At 39.4% G+C, this 17,821-nt stretch overlaps 1 protein-coding gene across 1 annotated transcript in view; it reads left to right on the forward strand.

Annotated features, from left to right (window-relative positions):
• Nucleotides 1–984: 984 nt before the first annotated feature.
• Nucleotides 985–17,821, forward strand: part of SYNPR (synaptoporin) — a 362,501-nt gene continuing 345,664 nt past the window's right edge. The window contains exons 1-2 of the mRNA XM_011980358.1: nucleotides 985–1,418; nucleotides 1,549–1,614. Coding sequence (XP_011835748.1) covers nucleotides 1,401–1,418; nucleotides 1,549–1,614 — 84 coding nt within the window. The 5' untranslated portion in view covers nucleotides 985–1,400. The remainder of the gene's footprint in view (nucleotides 1,419–1,548; nucleotides 1,615–17,821) is intronic.

A 17,821-nucleotide genomic window follows, 5' to 3' on the forward strand; every position in this document is an offset into this window, starting at 1 on the left:
CTTTTCTTTTTCTGATTTAAAAAAAATCAATTCTGACTTCACTACCTGCTCGCTGGGCAACCTTGGGCAGGTCACTTTCCTTCCATGGGCCTCAATTTCCTCATCTCTAAAATGGGAATAATAGTATTATTAACTTATGGGGGTTTGTAAATATTTAATGAAGTAATGTTTGTAAAGCCCTTGGCACAGTTTTCAGCTCATAGAAAGAACTCAGTTCGGTTGTTGTTGTTTTTATTATAATCAGCAAGATTAGCCCACTAAGAAGAAACAACATGAACCACCTTTCACTAAGTTTCAAGAAAAGAGTCTAACTTTGGAGGAGAGACCCAGAGTTAAAAGTTTGGTGGGGAAGTTCATTTGGGGGTCAGATCTCAGGCAAAAGATCTCAGCAGAAATAAAATGAGTTTGAAAGGTACCTAAATTTCATTCCCTGTTTAGCTTTTCATGAGATGTTTTACCTTGGCCAGTTCATCCTTGCTAAATCTGTTTTCCACTGGCACTTGGTTCCACATTCAAGATTAATTTGTTTCCACCTCTTCTCTCTAGGCAGTTTCCTCTGTCCTGGTCCTCTGCCCTGGCATCCACAGGCCAAGATGGATCCCCTGCCCTGTGCCCATGGCCCCTGTGCTCTGCTCTGCATCACTGTCCAGACCACATTGCAAGTTTTGCTTCCCCTTCTGCTTCCCCTGGGGGAAGTGGCAATGCTTTTCCTGTTTTTTTGATGTACTCCAGCACCTAAGCACTGCCTGCCCACAGGAAGGATGCTCTATAAAGGCTCGAAGGAATGAAAGAGTCAACAAATAGTTATTTTTTATTTTTAGGTATTTATCATTATTATTATTTTCCTGTTCGGAAGTCATCAGAACTCACACAGACGTCCCATGTAAGGTGTGGGTGTCTTCCTCCTACCTGGAAACCCCTTCTTCAGGTGGACAGCTGTCTTGCTGACCGTGCCAAGCCCGCTTTCCCAAACCAACAGACCTAAAGTTTCCCCGGAGCCAGAGGGCACCGGGCGCACGGCTGAGCCTGCACCAATGCCTGTGGGCCCTGCCTCGCCCACCTCCTCGCCCTCCCCTCTGGAGCGCGGCTGGCCAATGACAGCCTTCTCCTGGCTGCATGGGTTTCCCCCTCCCCTGTTGTCTCTACCCTGCCCCAGCTCTTCCCTGCCCACCCCTCGCTGACTCGCCTCGCCTCGCCTCCCCGACGCTCTGGGTTCCCGGAGCGCAGAGCCCAGCGTTAGCGAGTGGGCTCCCCGAGGCCCCCTGCCCTCGCCGGGCTGCTCCAAGGTGTCGCTCCTCTGGCTGCTCCCGAAGGGGCTTCTGGCCCTGAGGACGGTGGTGCCAAGCGAACTTCCTTTTTAAAAAGAACTGGTGGATGAGAAGAGCGAGCGAGGGCGAGCTATGGACCCTGTGAGTCAGGTGAGACAGAACTGGGCAGGGCGGCTGGCTGGGAGCGGGGCGGGGGCCGGGGGGTGCCGCGGCTTGGGAGAGGCACCCCCAGCCCCTTCCTCACGCTTTGCTTTCTCTCTCTCGCCTCGTTCCCCCAAAGCTGGCCTCTGCGGGCACCTTCCGGGTGCTGAAGGAGCCCCTTGCCTTCCTGCGAGCCCTGGAATTGGTGAGTAGCAGTGTGTGCGTACAGGGAGGGGCGCCAGGCAGCGAGCCATCAGGTGAGGAGAGGTCGCATGGGGTGCTCCCTGCTCCGTTCTGCTCCAAGCCGGAGATTCAACCCTCAAGCCGGAGATTTCTATCCTGCCCCCTCCTAAGGTGCCATTCCAAGGTGGTGGGGACAAGATTGAGGCACTCTGCTTGGAGGCGGGAGTGTGGACGCATTTTTGCAGGCGCTTAGACAAGTGTCGTCTCACCTCACCGCTTGCAGACGAGCAGGGACTGTGGAAAGAAACCTCCCCCTTGGGAGATGGGGGAGGGGGACGCTTGGAGGAGCTGCCGCTGGGCTCTGGCCCCTCACCTGGACCTTCGCGGGGATGAGGGGATGGGTGGAGAGACCCATAGCTGAGCGGAGGAGCCGGGAAGACTTGGCCAAGCTCAGAAAGTTGGTCAGAACTGGGACAGCTCCTCGGCGGGACTGGGATGCTGGAAGCGCGTGTTCAATTGCTCCGCGGGAGCTCCAGGGAGGGAAAGATGCTGCGAAGCTGTTACAGACTGTTATAGACGGCGGCGGGTAGAGAGCAGAACTCCTTTCTTCCCTACTATAGTTTCTTTTCTCTGGCCACTCCCTTAGGGCTTTTCTGATTACACCCAGAAGAGCCCACCAGCCTGTTTGCCATGGCTTTCTTCAGCTGCTGGGCTTCAGGAAGTTGTATTCCACTTCTGTGAAACCACCCTGACGCTCCTATTGCAATTTGTGTATGGGCAGAGGAGTGAGGCACAGCAACGGTTACCCACAGGGCCACAGAGCCATGTCAGTGTTGTTGGCTGGATGATGGTTATTCAGAGTGATCTCTGCAGGTCACACGTTTCGTCTTGCTAGGAGCTCCAAAGGCAAGCAAACCTATCTGAATAGAAAGTTCAAAGCCTGTCATGTAGCATTAATCACAGGCCCTAACACTGACTAGCTGGGAAATTATGTAAGAGCCTGTTCTGTGTTCCCAGATCTTAGCTCTAAGGGCTTGTATCTGGCAGTGGCTACATAACTGTGATGATTGTTTACAAGGATGATCTACAAGATAATTACATTTACCTTGTTTGTAGACTTGAATGAAAATGCATGCGTATATCAATTTTACATACACCAAGACAGCTTTTGGAAGGCTTGAATTGGTGGTTCAGAGCTGGCTATTCTCAAACTGTTTGCCTTACAGTCAAGTTAGATAAGCAATCCTCACAGTTCTGGAAACTTTCAGTTTGCTTTCTCAGAATTCTGCCCACATTCATTAATTCAGTCATTCAATAAATATTTCCTGTGAAGTAGTGGCTTTTAGGGAAGAAAATAATAGCTTCATCGTCAAGTTATTATCTCTCAAAACCCAGTTCAAAGACCTGACATCATTTTCTGACATAATCTCTTATTGTCTCACACTCTCACTTACCTGAAATACTAGTTTGTGTTCACTCCAATACTGTGGCAATATGATTTTGTGCCATTGCTCCTCACACAGTCTCTACTGGCATATAAAAAGGTGTTTGTTACCTGGATGAACTTGTTCAAATTACAGATTTCTGTAATCAAAATATTGGGAAGATGGGTGCCCATGAATCTGCATTTTAAATGAGCTCTGTGTATAACTCTTATCCACATTATAATTGGCGAACCACCACTCTAAGCTATACCAGATCCCTCCAAAACTCAAAAGCCTCTTTTACCTCAGTGCCCTGGCTATTTCTATTCACACTGTATGGAATGTCCTCACCTTCCAAGCCTAAAAAAAAAGTTTGTCTTTTACCTCAACTAAATGTTACCTCCTCAGTGAAGCCTTTTCTCCTCTTTCCTCTATCCCAAACTGAATGATTCACCTCATTCTTTGAACTTCCACTAGATTTTTATTCATTCATAAGAATTTATCACACTGCGAAATACTGTTTTATAGTTCCCCCCTCCTGAGGAGGTGTGTGTGTGTGTGCAGGAGATGTGTATGAGAGAGAAAGAGTGAAATAGAATAAAGGTTTCTAAGGTACTATATTTAAATTATTTGCTGTCCTTCCCCTCTATCTTCTAGGATTCTAAGGCTCCAGGGAGGAAGTGCTTTTTGCTTGTACCTCAGTAATTAGACTCTCATTTGTGGAAGAGAACATGAATAATGGACAAAGCAAATTTTAGAAGTCAGATAAGTTAGTTGGTTGCTCTACGTTTTAAAAGAGCTGAGCCAGAGACATGAGGAGAGAGAGAGTGCTAGTTGCTGAAAAAGCTAGTAGTGAACAGAGAGAAAGAACGTACATTCTGTGTGCACAGAATGGCTTGAGGAGTCACTCTGAGGTATCTTTTTCTGTGGGAGATATTGACAATGAGAGGAAATATGATTTCTTATAGATGGTAGAACATTTCTTCTGTTTGTCTCTGTTTCCCTCACTGGTTCCTTTCATAGTGCTTGGTTAAACTGCAAGTAATCAGCAAAAATTGTAAACCGGTAATGACGGAGCACTTAAAATATCCCAGTTTATCCTGTTTCTGTGAAAGTTTTACAAAGCAATAGACAGCAGCTTTAAACTTGACAGTGTATTTAAGCTGCAATTTCCCCATGCTGTAGAAATAAACATGCATGTAAAGATATATGTGTCTTAGTTCTGGGGGTTGCTATAACAAAACACCATAAACCGGATAGCTTATACATGCTGTAGAAATAAACATGCATGTAAAGATATATGTGTCTTAGTTTTGGGGGTTGCTATAACAAAACACCATAAACTGGATAGCTTATACACAACAGAAATTTATTTCTTGTAGTTCTGAATACTGGAAAGTCTAAGATCAAGGTGCCATCAGATTCATTGTTTAGTGAGGGCCTACTTTCTGGTTCACAGATGGAGCCTTCTTGCTGTATCTTCTCATAGCAGAAGGGAAGAACTCTGATCTCATCCGTCCCTTGTAAGAACACTAATCCCATTCACGAGGGCTCCACATTTATGAGCTAGTCATCTCCCAAAGACCCCACCTCCTAAGACCATCACTTTGGGAACTATATTTCAACATGTGAACTTGGGAGGAGGCATAAACATTCAGATAATAGCAATATTCTCAAGAATATTTATTGCAACATCATCTGTAGTGAAAAGAACTGGAAATTACTAGTAAGTCCATTATAAGAAAATAATTAAAGTACGATTCATCATGTTATGAAATATTATATTGCCATTAAAAAGAATGAATTAACCAGGCGTGGTGGCTCATGCCTATAATCTCAGCTCTTTGGGAGGCTGAGATGGGAGGATTGCTTGAGCCCAGGAGTTCAAGACCAGCTTAGTCAACATAGGGAAACTGTGCAATTCTAGAACATATTAATTAAAATATGCCTTAACATATATTGCATTTCTAATTCTACTATTTAGTGCAACAGAAGACATTTCTTTTGACAGGAATATCAGCTTAGTCAGCAGATATTTGATTCTTCAGTGTTTGATTTTTTTCATTAGTTGAAGTGACTTTTAGTTTTGTTAAAATTATAACCAAACTATTTTCACATCATCCTGTAAGTTAAGTGATATCAAACATAAAAGACATGTTCTCATGTTTCTTTTTCTGACTAAATGTCTGATGCATATCATTTTTCTATAAGCAATCATTGCTTTTAAAATCAGAAGACTATATTATTCTAATGAACGTACTGGATCTAAATGGGTATGAGATTCTATATCAAAAAGATATGCTATGTGTTATTTCACAGAAACTGCAAACAGATTCTGTAAAACTGTTAGTATCAAAAAGAATAGGAATACATTTTTCTTGTCCACATTATGATCAAATAAATATAATGTGAGATTGTAAAAAAGGAAAAGAAATTTAAAACATTAGGCACTGTGGTGCATGCCTATAGTCCCAGCTACTTTTGAAACTGAGGTGGGAGGATCGCTTGAGGCCATGAGGTCAAGGCTACAGTGAACTGTGGTCACTTCACTGCACGTCATCCTGGACGACAAAGTGAGACATTGTCTCAAAAAAAAAAAAAATGAATTCAATTAATATGCATTGACCTGCAGGTAAATATACCACTGCATTTGATAAAATTCTTAAGTGAGAAAACGTAAGTTTTATTATTTGTATTTGATAAAATTGCTAAATGGAAAAACCAATATTTATCCTTTTAATAAACATATAGATAATTTATTCAATCATATTTCAAATAATATATAGAGTCCTATATTTGCACAAATAAAAAGTACAGTTTTGTATGTGAGTGCACATGTGTGTAATTTGTATGAACACAGAGGGAAGTGTAGATATAAAGCACTGAACTGTTAAAATTGATTTTTTCAGAAGGGTGTAATTTGAGATGCAGTAGGTAGAGAATGGGAGAGGCTGATGGTAAACTGTGGTATTCAGGAAGAATTGTGGGCATATCACCTGTCTGCAGTTGTGCACACACACCAGAAATTCTTTAAAATTGCTCATATTTTACATTATTTTCTATGGATTACCCACATGAACTGGTATTACCTTTAAAGTCATCTTCTACTTTTGGGTTTTACAGCCTGGGGAAAAAATCCACTTTATTTACGTGTTCTTTCCTTAGGAAGGGTTCACGGATACACTAGATTTAAAGTCTTAATAACACATAAAAGTCAAACCTTGAGGGGAAAGCTTTAGCCACTTTCAAAGACTTGCAGGCAAAACTCCCATATCCTTAATCTCTACTTAAACGAGGTCAGGGCACTTTTCACTATCTTTTAGGTCAAAATGGAAAAGTTGGGACATAGCCCTGACTCTGGTGGTCTTTTTCATTTATTCCCTGATGATAAAATAGGTCCAGAAAATCTCTTAAGCCATCATTTGGAAATGACAAAATATATATTAAACTTACCCCATTTTCAGACCACTCTGAAAAACTAAGTTGGTATAGTCCTGTCTTCCACAGATAATTCTTTTTTTTTTTTTTTTTGAGACGGAGCCTCACTCTGTCACCCAGGCTAGAGTGCAGTGATAAAACAGGTACCACAAACTTCTTAAACTATCATTTGGAAATGGCAAAATATATATATTAAACTTACCCCATTTTCAGACTACTCTGAAAAACTAAGTTGGTATAGTCTTTCCACAGATAATTCTTTTTTTTTTTTTTTTTTTTTTGAGATGGAGTCTGGCTCTGTCGCCCAGGCTGGAGTGCAGTGGTGCGATCTCGGCTCACTGCAAGCTCCACTCCCGGGTTCACGCCATTCTCCTGCCTCAGCCTCCCGAGTAGCTGGGACTACAGGCGCCCGCCACCACGCGCGGCTAATTTTTTGTATTTTTAGTAGAGACGGTTTCACCGTGTTAGCCAGGATGGTCTCGATCTCCTGACCTCGTGATCCGCCCACTTGGCCTCCCAAAGTGCTGGGATTACAGGCGTGAGCCACCGCGCCCGGCCCACAGGTAATTCTTATTTTGCTACTTCAGTATTTTGCCAGTTGACCTTTGGTCTCCTTTTCCCCTTTCCTTTTAAAAAATTATGTTAGTACATTCTTTCTTTACTATATACAGTGCACTGAATTTGTACCTGTGGATTTACGTAAAATGAAAAGTGGAGGAATCCACACATCCATATTGTTTAGGACCACATTGGTGCAGACTTAAGGTCATCAAAAGGACTGAAACTCGTCAAAACAATATTTGTGTGGCTTGCATAGTTCTCCAACACAATGCTGCAGCCCTAGATTCTGTGCCTATGGAATAAACTGCTGACTCAATTTGCCTAATTCTTCTAATCGTTATTTTTGACATTTATCCCTAATTTTGCAATACCATTTCTGTTGTAACCCTGGGTTTCACATCACCGTTCGCCCTTTCCAGTCTACCTCCCTGCCTAACCAAGGAGGCTAGTGAATCCAAGGATGCAGCATGTCTGATATGTGAGGTATAGGTCTACTTGATTTAAATGGAGATGCTAGCTTTTATACAGTCATCATTCCTGAATTTAATTCTAAGCCATGTTTTTCAAGTAAATATCATACTGCTTTCTTAATATTAATAACATTTATAATTTATGCTATGGATAACAACAAAGTGAAATGTGTCGTCATAACATATAATAAATACAATTTTATAATAGCCACCATTTTAAACTCCTAATGAGAGAAGTAATAATAGCTACCTTCGTCATGCATGCAGGCATCATATGGGGGACTACATTACTGTGTTTTTCTTACATCATTGTGTTGAAGCTGTGTAACTTTAACATTCCCGTTCCACCAGTAGGCTCAAAGATGTTAACCAACTCATCAGGGACAAAAATTGTAGGAAATGGCAAAGTCAAGATTTGAGCAGCCTCACTCCCAACTTCATTCTCTTAAATGCTACATTCTTCTGCTTCTTCCAATGTGGCAAGCACTTGCCGTATCTTACCCCTGATCCTCAAAGAAACTTTAAGAAACAGATGTTATCCTATTTTACAGTGTTTATCTCAGTCATCAACTTATATATTTGAGGTCTTTTCTGAAAATGCCAAGAAACATTTGTATTTAGAGATGAATTCAACAGACATCAATTGTCTTTTATATTTGGCTTTATTTTCTGTTAGTTATTAACTAACCAAGGTAGAGTAGATTCCAATTAAAAACCGGTACTTTTCATTTTTAATATGTAGAAAAAGACTTTGATTATAAAGCCAATAATTTAATCTCATTTTTATCTTCTTTTTCTCTTTTGTTAAAAAAAAATGTGTGCATAAGTCAGAGAACTCATTTTCTTCTTATGTATAAACAAGACAGGGAATTCTTACATAAAAGTTATTTAAACTGTGAGCAGCAATCCACCATTGACGGTTTGATGTAATTTAAAGCTATATTAATGTGGGTTTAATTACAACCTTCTAGCCTCTCAATAGGTGACAAAAATCATGTGCAATTGGAGTACAAATCAATAAGTGCACAACAAACAAGCAGCTCCCCAGTGTGCTGATGGATTCATCTCTTAATGCTTTCCTGAGTGTATTAAGACAATTGGTATTTGGCCTCACAAGTACAGAAAAAAAGAGAAAAGGGTTAGGAATGCTTCTTGCGGATTTGAATTCAGATTTTATTTTTTACTAGCTTCGTTACCTTGGGCAAGTTAAATATACTAGGCTTCATTTTCCTCATCTATAAGACAGGGCTAATAATAGTTCCTACTTTAAAGTGTTGCTATCATGATTAAATGATCTATCCAAGTAAGGTGCCTTGCATAGTACCTACACTGTGATAAGTGCTCAGTAAATGATTATGAAGGTGATGATGATAACGATGCTAGCCGTTATGACGGTGATGAAAAGGGAGAAAGTAGAAATTCATCAAAGGAGAATTTAGGACATTACAGATAACTTTTTGCAAGTTAAAGTCTTGGCAAAACTCTGAGGTAGAAATTTGAATTCGAACTTGCTCATACCTCTTTTTAGCCCCTCTATCTCTATCCTTCACTGTGGAGGGCCCTCACGCTGGCAAGACTATTTTTACCATAGCATGAATGTCTCTTCAGGCACTTGCTCCTTGGAATATTCACATTTCAAAGAAAATTCCAGCGAGGTCAGTGTTGAACCTAAAGGAGAAAGTCTAATGGAAGAATTGCAAGCACTTGGCCTTTAGGGGTTTATCCTTGAGGTGTGGAGAGATACTTTTCCTGGTCTTTCTCAAATAACAATCCATAGACAATTTCCTACATTTGAAAGAGACACAGTGGACCCAGCTGAATTCTCCAGGATGTAGCTAAGGGTCCTTATAGGGTCAGATAAAGGCACTCACTAACCACATTGTAATGCCCAGGTGCTCCAGGCCCTTGGGAGTTCCCCCATAGAAGCATGGAGAAAACCCTAGAGTTATGTTGAAGTAGAAACACGATCCTTAGCTCTCTGTTCCCCAGAGGACCCACATCTCTCACTGACTGAGGTATGGGGACAGAAGAAAAACAGTCATGTGCTAGTAGAAGATAAGGAGAAAATCTCTAAGGAGTATGTGCACAGAACCATGGTCTTCCTTTGAGTCTTCATCTTCTGTGGGGATATATTTGACTTTTGTTTTATTTGTTATTATTCCTGTTCAATGTATTAGCTTAGGCTCCTTTAAAGACCTCAGTTTCCTAACCTGAAAACTGGGGACAATATCTCCTGCCTATAGTGTTGAAAATTTTAAGTGAGATCAAGCACGAAAAAGTGTTTAGCAAACTATTAAGTATCCTTCTAAAGTAAATGATAATTGTGACCATGATGATGGTGATGATAAAGAAATACCTTCTTCCAACCTAAATGACTCTGGGCAGCATAATATAGTTACTGGATAGAGCACAGGGTGAGATGTGAGGTGTAAGAACTTAATCTCTGTTCCCTGAGGTACTAAGTCTTTCCAACCACTTACCACACTCTATCTTCCATGCCAGTCTCTTTGGTCTCTTTGAAGCCTACAAGAAAGAATTATGCTGCCAGTTGAATGTAGTGAATCATCCAAACTTTACTGAGGAAAAGTTCCTTAGGATAGGGGAATGTGGTCCATCTTCACCCTTTTAACTCTCATACCAAGAGACAATTTTCTTGCTCTGTACACATTTCACATTTCTTGATGTTTTGGGGGCCTGATGATGGTTTCTTGCTGTTCTCATGAACTTCCGTGCATGCCACTTCCACTGCCCAGAATGCTCCCTCTCCTTTTTGCTCAATGCTTTTTAGTTGATGAATTCCTCTTCTCCCTTCAGTGTCAATGTGGATATCACTGTCTAGGGAGGCCTTCCTAGATAAGGTCAGCCTTCTGATGGCTCCCAGACCACACTTTTTAATGACTTTTCATTCTAGCTACTCAACCAGAGTAAATGCAGTGTGAGAGCAGGGATCTTGTTTGTCCTGCTCATCAGCATTTTATGTTTTTAACACAGTGCTTAACACACAACAAGACCAACTTCAGGGACATTCTCGAACTCCACCAAAACATCTAGGCAGTAGGTGCTTAGTAAGTATTGGTTAAGAAAATGAGAGAAGGAGGAGGGAAGGAAGGGAACAAAGAATAAGTAAATGAATTGTTGGTAACACATTGGATAAGATGTAAATTCCCCTTAATCATCTTCATTATGAAGTGGAATTGTGAAGCTTTCCCTGGAAACAATTGTTTAGCTTGATTATGGAGGAGAGTAAGTCCCATAGGCACTACTGTCAAGGAAACAGGGCTATTATAGGGATACCCACTGCATGAAAATGGTGGAGAACTTTTATAGAAATAAAAGTTCAAGGACTGAAACAGGCTCAGGTCTCATATTTTGGGTTCAAGTCAATGAGCAGCAAGAATGCCTTAGCAAAGATGCCACTATTATTATGTCTTTGTCACTATCCTCCCTGCCCTCTCTCTGTGTTCCCTTTCTGTTTCCCATTTATTCTCTTCATTATTCTTAGCTAATGTCCTAACAGAAAGAATATGATTGGCTCAACTAACAAAAAAATTGTTTTAGTTCGGACACAACTGTCAACCCCAGGCAATATCACAAGTCAATAGCCAGTCTACAAATTGGTTGCCATAGGTCAAATGCCCACTGCTATCCTGTCACTTATGGCCTGAATAAAAAGGGTCATGATATTCAAAACATTGCCTTTTGCCTGTTCTTTCAGCTGAAGCAGTGATCGTGATGATCCTTTAAGTCATAACAGGACAGACCCAGTGAGAAGTGTACATGTCTGGTTTAAAAGTAAATGATTTTTAAACCAGTACTTCTTTTATTGAAGTAGCACTGGTAATTTTCTCAAGATGTTATACCTTCGAGATGTTGGCATCAGTATTCTTGGAATGCTCTTTGATTAGGGGATAGCTGAGTGGATCCACACTGATAATATTATCCAAAGAGGTACACCTTTGGCTCTTCAGCACATGGGCCTCCACTAGCTTATGCGATCTTGTCCATTTGTTGAAAACCTCTTTTTAAAGAAATGATTAGGTTTTGCCTAAGATGATTTGTGAATAAAAATGTAAATCCTCAAACCCACATATACTTCATTTTTATTCACATATTTGTTGGTAAATTCAGCTCTGGCCCTTGATGTTAGAAGACTACATTAATTATTACATTCATTTCTTATGTGTATGTGTTTACTAATGTAGCAGAAAACTACTCCCGGAAGAGTCACTGGATTGCCTTGTGTGGTAGGTGCTGTTACTTTGAGGTGGGGGAAAGGAGGAATTTGTTGATGAGCAAATACCACTGGAAAAATGTAGAAGGCAGTGTGGAGGTTGAAAAAGCATGAATTTTGGGGTCAGTTTGATGCCGAAATTTTTGCTCTTCTTTTCAGCCATGGAAAACGGAGCAGATTGCATAATTATGCTCACCCTCAGGTCCACAACTATCAAATGAGGACCATAACAGTCATGTCTTTTTGGTGTTATGATGGTTAAGTAAGATAATATTAGTAAAACCTCCAGCAGTGTCTGGTCTATACCAAGATTCTTTAACTGTAACTGAGGAAGAGGTTGTTGAAGTTGATGATGTATCTACAAACACAATTAAGCATTCCTACACTTTCTAGCACTGGAATAAACATAAAGGGTTTCACTATATCGTTGTTATAATGTTTTTGGTTCTCATTATTTCTCCATTGGAAGAATGTTGATTGTGAGATGTCTTAGTCTGCTTTGTGTTGCTGTAGAGGAATACATGAGGCTGAATAATTTACAAAGAAACTGGGTTTACTTGGTTCATGGCTCTGCAGGCTGTACAAGAAAGCTGGTGTCACTATCCACTTCTGATGAAGGCCTCAGGCTGCTTCCACTCATGGCAGAAGGTAGAGAGGAGCTGGTGTGTGCAGAGATCACATGGTGAGAAAGGAAGCAAAAGGTGGGGAGAAGGTGCCCATTTCTTTTTAATAGCCAGCTCTCACAGGAACTAATAGAGAATTCACTCACACACCCCTCCCCTAGGGAGGGCATTAATCTATTCTGGAGGGTTCTGTTCCCAGGACTCAAACACCTCCTATTGGGCCCCACCTCAAAAATTGGGGATCAAATTTCAACTTGAGATTTGGAGGATACAAACATCCAAACTATAGCATGAGATGATCATAAAGTAAACAAAATAATGTTTAAAATAATATGTAGAGACAAGTGCTTTATTAACTGCTATGCACATGTTTTTCATATATCATGTTACTTTACAAAAGACTAATAAAAAACTCCTTTTTGCATATGAGAAAATTAAGGCCTGGAGAGATCCCACTACTTGCCTAAAGTCATACAGCTAGCATGTAAGAGAGCCAGGATTTGAACCCAGGCAATTGGATGCCAGACTCCATGCTCTTAACCATTTTTCTGCATTATCTTCCATTAATAGTAATCACTCATTACTCCCAGGTCTTGGAGCTAAATGATTTCCCACTGAAAACAGCAGGGACGATATACATGATTTCTTCTTAAAGTCATGTCTTCTAATTCTTAACTCAGTTCCCTTTATGCTATCTCATGCTACCAACAGACAAAGCAAAGCTTAAATGCCCTCATGACTAAGGACATTCATACCTTCTCAGTGATCTTTTTATTTCTCGAAAACATTCCCACTCCTTGAGGAAATTTTACTGACCTTGTGTATCTTTTTTTTTTTTTTTTTTTTTTAAACAATCTTTATTCACTGACCCATTGTAGAAAAAACTCAAATTCAGAAATATGTTGTTGAAACATGCAGATACAAAGAAAAGTATCTGCAGAATTCAGGAAGGATATGGATATTTAGTAAGATTATGAACACTTAAATTCCTTTTGGATGTCTGGTAAATTATTCAAGTCAGGCAGCTTCCATCATGGATGATGGAAAAGTAAATGAACTTTGTCCATTGTGTGTGTGTGTGAGTCGTCATTCTTTGGATCTGTTATTTGGAAGCATTTGTGTGCTTTAACAGGAAGTTCTCACACATCCATCTGGTCTACTCTGAGATTTTCTGGCTGTCCTTTTATGCACTGGCTTCACCTTACACCTGATGGACAGTTGGCACACTTTTCAGGATCTTTCCAGTTGAGACTTCAGAAGATTGAAGAGTTAGATTGGCAGGGAGATATTAGAAAATTACTGAGCACAAACCCATGATCTGAGTGAAGAATAGAGATCCTGAGAGACATTTCAATGCAAAAAGGGGGTAGCTGGATGAATAGAGATTATGATTGTGATTCAGAATGCACTGGATTTGAAGCCATGCAAGCTAAGTCTCATCCACAAACTTTGTGTATGTCCATGGGCAGGTCAACATCATTGAACCTCAAGTTGCTCAGGGATTTTACCTACATCAAAGGTGTTTTTTAATGATACAAATAAATTAATGGCTGAGAAACCTTGGGTAAATGTCTTTATCTTTGTGTCTCTCAATTTCTTGAACTATACAATGGGAATAAACAACTGTAACACAGAGCTGTGAAATCAAATGAGCTTAAATGTTTGAAAGTTCCCCTCCACTTTATTGGAGAGGGCTCAATACAGGTTGACTGTCCTCAAACCCAGAAAATTAAAGCTCAGATATCTGGGAAATCTTTCCCATATGAGAAATATATGATGGCCTACCTTTAATGTCCATCTACAGCTGGAGGTTTGTGAGGATAGGGGAGAGGTATGTTTTCTGTGTCATCATCATCAACTAGAGTTTAGGTAAGAACTTTTGTTGTCAGATTCACAGATTCTATTTATGAAGCAGTTCAAAGCATGATTATTATGTGATCACAATTCACCCAGGAGATGAATTTGAAATTTATTTTTAAAGACATGTGCTTCATTGGTGAAAAAAAAAAAGAATGCGTGTGAAACTGATAGTGGCATTACACTCCAGCTATTCTGTGGGAAAAGGCTATGTTTACCAGCAACTGTAGGTAAATTTAAAGTGTAAATATTGTAGTTTCTCTCTCCCTCTCTCTCTCTGTCATGCGTATACAAACACATGTTGCTTAATGACAGGAATAGTTTAAGAGAAAAATGTGTCATTAGGTGATTTCATCATCGTGCATACATCATAGAGTGCGCTTACACAAACCTAAGTGGGATAGCCTACTACACACCTAGGCTACATGTACATCCTATTGCTCCTAGGCTAAAAACCTGTACAACATGTGACTGTACTGAATACTGTAGGCAGCTGTAACACAATGGTATTCATGTATCTAAACATCTAAACATAGAAAGAGTACAGTAAAAATTTAGTATTATAATGTTATGGGACCATCATCATATATGTGGTTGGTCATTGACCAAAACATCATTATACAAAGCATGATTTTAAATTGCTAGTGCTTTAAAATTTTTTAATTGACACATAATAATTGTACATACTTTGGGGATATAATGTGATATTTCAACACATGTATACAGTGTGTAATGCTCAGATCATGGTAATTAGCATATCCATCACCTCAAACATTTGTCATTCTTTTGTGTTGGGAACATTCAAAATCTGTTCCAGCTATTTGAAAATACACAATAAATTGTCATTTACTATAGTCATCCTGTAGTGCTAGCTTTTAAAAAAGTGCCTGTTTTTATTCACTATATTCTCATTTAGTAACAGAAAAAATACTTGGATTTGACTGTCGGCTGCATTAGTTACAAGCTATGTGACCTTGGACACATTACTTAACCTGTTTGGGCCTTTCATATTTATAAGAGTAGAAATAATGATAACCAGCAGGCATAATTATTGTGTTCATTAAATAACATTTGCAAAGATTAGTGGCACATAGGAAATATTTAAGACAAGCTATTTTCCTTCTTTTCCTCCAAATATCCTTTTACTGCAAAAGTTTGGAAAGAAAGCATTGGAAAATTCACAAGAGTCTTCTGCTTCGCTAGATGTTATCTCTTAAATGTGCACCTGCACACACACATGCGCACACACGCACATGCACACATATGTTCTTTGTACGGAAGGTCATAAAGAGCAGTTCTGGCTAACTGGAATGACTTTGAGTAGGACAGTAAAATTAGTCAGGTGTGGTTGGCAAGGAAAGAATGATTAGACCGGAGTGTCAAGTTCTAGATCAGCATCCCAGACACATTGTAGCCTCAGGCTGCCTGTAGGCTTTGGCAAGGGGATCATGAATTTGTGAAGCTGTTTTCTGAAGGGAATAGCATAATTGTTTATTTTAGAGAAAAAAGAAGGCCCCCCAATAGTAGAAATTCACTATAATGGCTATACATTAATGAGTTCTTCCTACATGCCAGGCTGTACCACGTTTGTGCTACCTGCATTATATACTTTCATTCAGATCTTGTAATGACTTGAGTCAAGGTCACTTGACTCAAGTCACACAGGTGGTAAGTGACCAAGGCAGGGTTTCAAACCATATCTGTCTGACTTCTTGACTCTCCCATGTCTGCTTTGCTGCCAAACATAGTAAGAATATTTGTCTTTGGGGTGGAGGGTTTTTTCGGACATGCTATGTAGAGCCATTTTATGCACAAGTGAAGTGTTTATTAACAATCTCAAAATAAGCAAAAATTAGTAAATTAAAATTACCCAGTGTTCCTCCACTGAGAGATAACCTTAATATTTTGAAATTTACTTTTAGATATCTTTTATGTTCATGGACGTTTTTGTCTACAAAAATGATGTATTAGTTTGCTAGGGCAAACCACATAATGTATTAATTTGCTGCAGACTTACAAAGTAAGTAGCTTAAACAACACAAATGTATTATCTCACAGTTCTGGACACTAGAAGTCTGAGATTAAAGTGCCAGCAAGGTTGGTTCCTTTTGAGGGTCCTGAGGGAGAATTTGTTTCATGCCTCTCTGTAGCTTCTGGAGGTTTGCTGGCAATATTTGGTGTTCCTTGGCTAATAGAACTATTGTCCTGATTTCTGCTTTTTTCTTCACATGGTTATACTCTGTGTGTGTGTGTGTGTGTGTGTGTGTGTGTGTGTGTGTGTGTCTGTGCCTGAAGTTTCCCTTTTTCTATGACACCTGTCATATTGAACTAGGGGCCCACTCTACTCTAATATGACCTCATCTTAACCAATCATATCTGCAATGGCCCTCTTTCACAGTAAGGCCACCAGTGAGGACTTCAACATATGAATCTTGGGAGTACCCAATTCAGCCCATAACAAATGGGTTCCTAAAAGAGGCACTGTTTTGTCGCCTGCTTTATTCTCCTTAATATATTGTGAATTGTTTTTCTATGCCACTAGATAAAATACTTTTTCCCATAATTTTAATGCCTATATATGACTACACCGTATGCCTCTCCTGGAGATTATTTAACTAATTCCTAACTTAGGTAGTTTTCAAATGTATATTATATTGTTTTCAAAACCTGCAAGGAATTCCTCTTTAAAGATAAATAATTACTATACCTTTATTGTTATTAAGTTAGATGTAGAATTGCTGGCTCAGAAGATTATACATTTTTAATATATTTAGAAGAATTACCAAATTACTCTCCAATGAGGTGTTATCAGTTGGGTATCACCAGTTAAATGTTTTTACAATTTGATAGTTGAAGTGAAATGTTGATTGACTTTGTACTCTAATTTTGCAATGAGATTGTACATTTTTGGATAAAATTATTTATATTCTTATTTTTATTTGGAAATATTTTAATGAACAGAACGGATTCATAAAGCAATAGCCAAGGCTGCCAAACTCATGATGCTGTTCACGTGGACTTTTCTATAAGCTGTTGCCTTAATCTTTCCAGGTCATTGTACTACTCCACCGTTTGGAAATTATTTGGATTGTCGTTCTCTGACTTGGGCAGAGAGGCAAATACTGAGACTTTCTTTCTCTGAATTCATTATATAAAAATAGATGTAATTTTTAGAATGTCAAAAGTAATTACTGTTGTTATAAATCTTTTATAAGCTAAACAATGTTATAAGTTTGCCATTTTTGTGTCTTATTTATATTATTTATTAAATTAATGTATCCTAAGAAACATTATTATTTTACTTTAAGTTATACTCATAAATATTAGTGCATATTCAGTCCATACTTTTCTGAAATTGCACTTCATGTGTATACGTGGCTGAGACACATATATGCAAATTTATACCATGCCTACTTTGGAAATAGATTTGAGGCACATGGAACTTTAATAATTCTTTTGATAGAAAGGTAGAATAGATAGAGTGTTTTCACACCATCTGCGGAATTTGAGGCATATCTGACTTTTAGACTGTAGAATACCATATTAATAAAATAAAATAAAATAAAATAAATCCAGAAGCTGCCTAATGTCAAGGGTATTTCTTCTCTTTCTCGGATCATATTCC

This window comes from Mandrillus leucophaeus, unplaced genomic scaffold (genome assembly GCF_000951045.1).
Source record: "Mandrillus leucophaeus isolate KB7577 unplaced genomic scaffold, Mleu.le_1.0 Scaffold210, whole genome shotgun sequence".
Lineage (NCBI taxonomy): Eukaryota > Metazoa > Chordata > Mammalia > Primates > Cercopithecidae > Mandrillus > Mandrillus leucophaeus.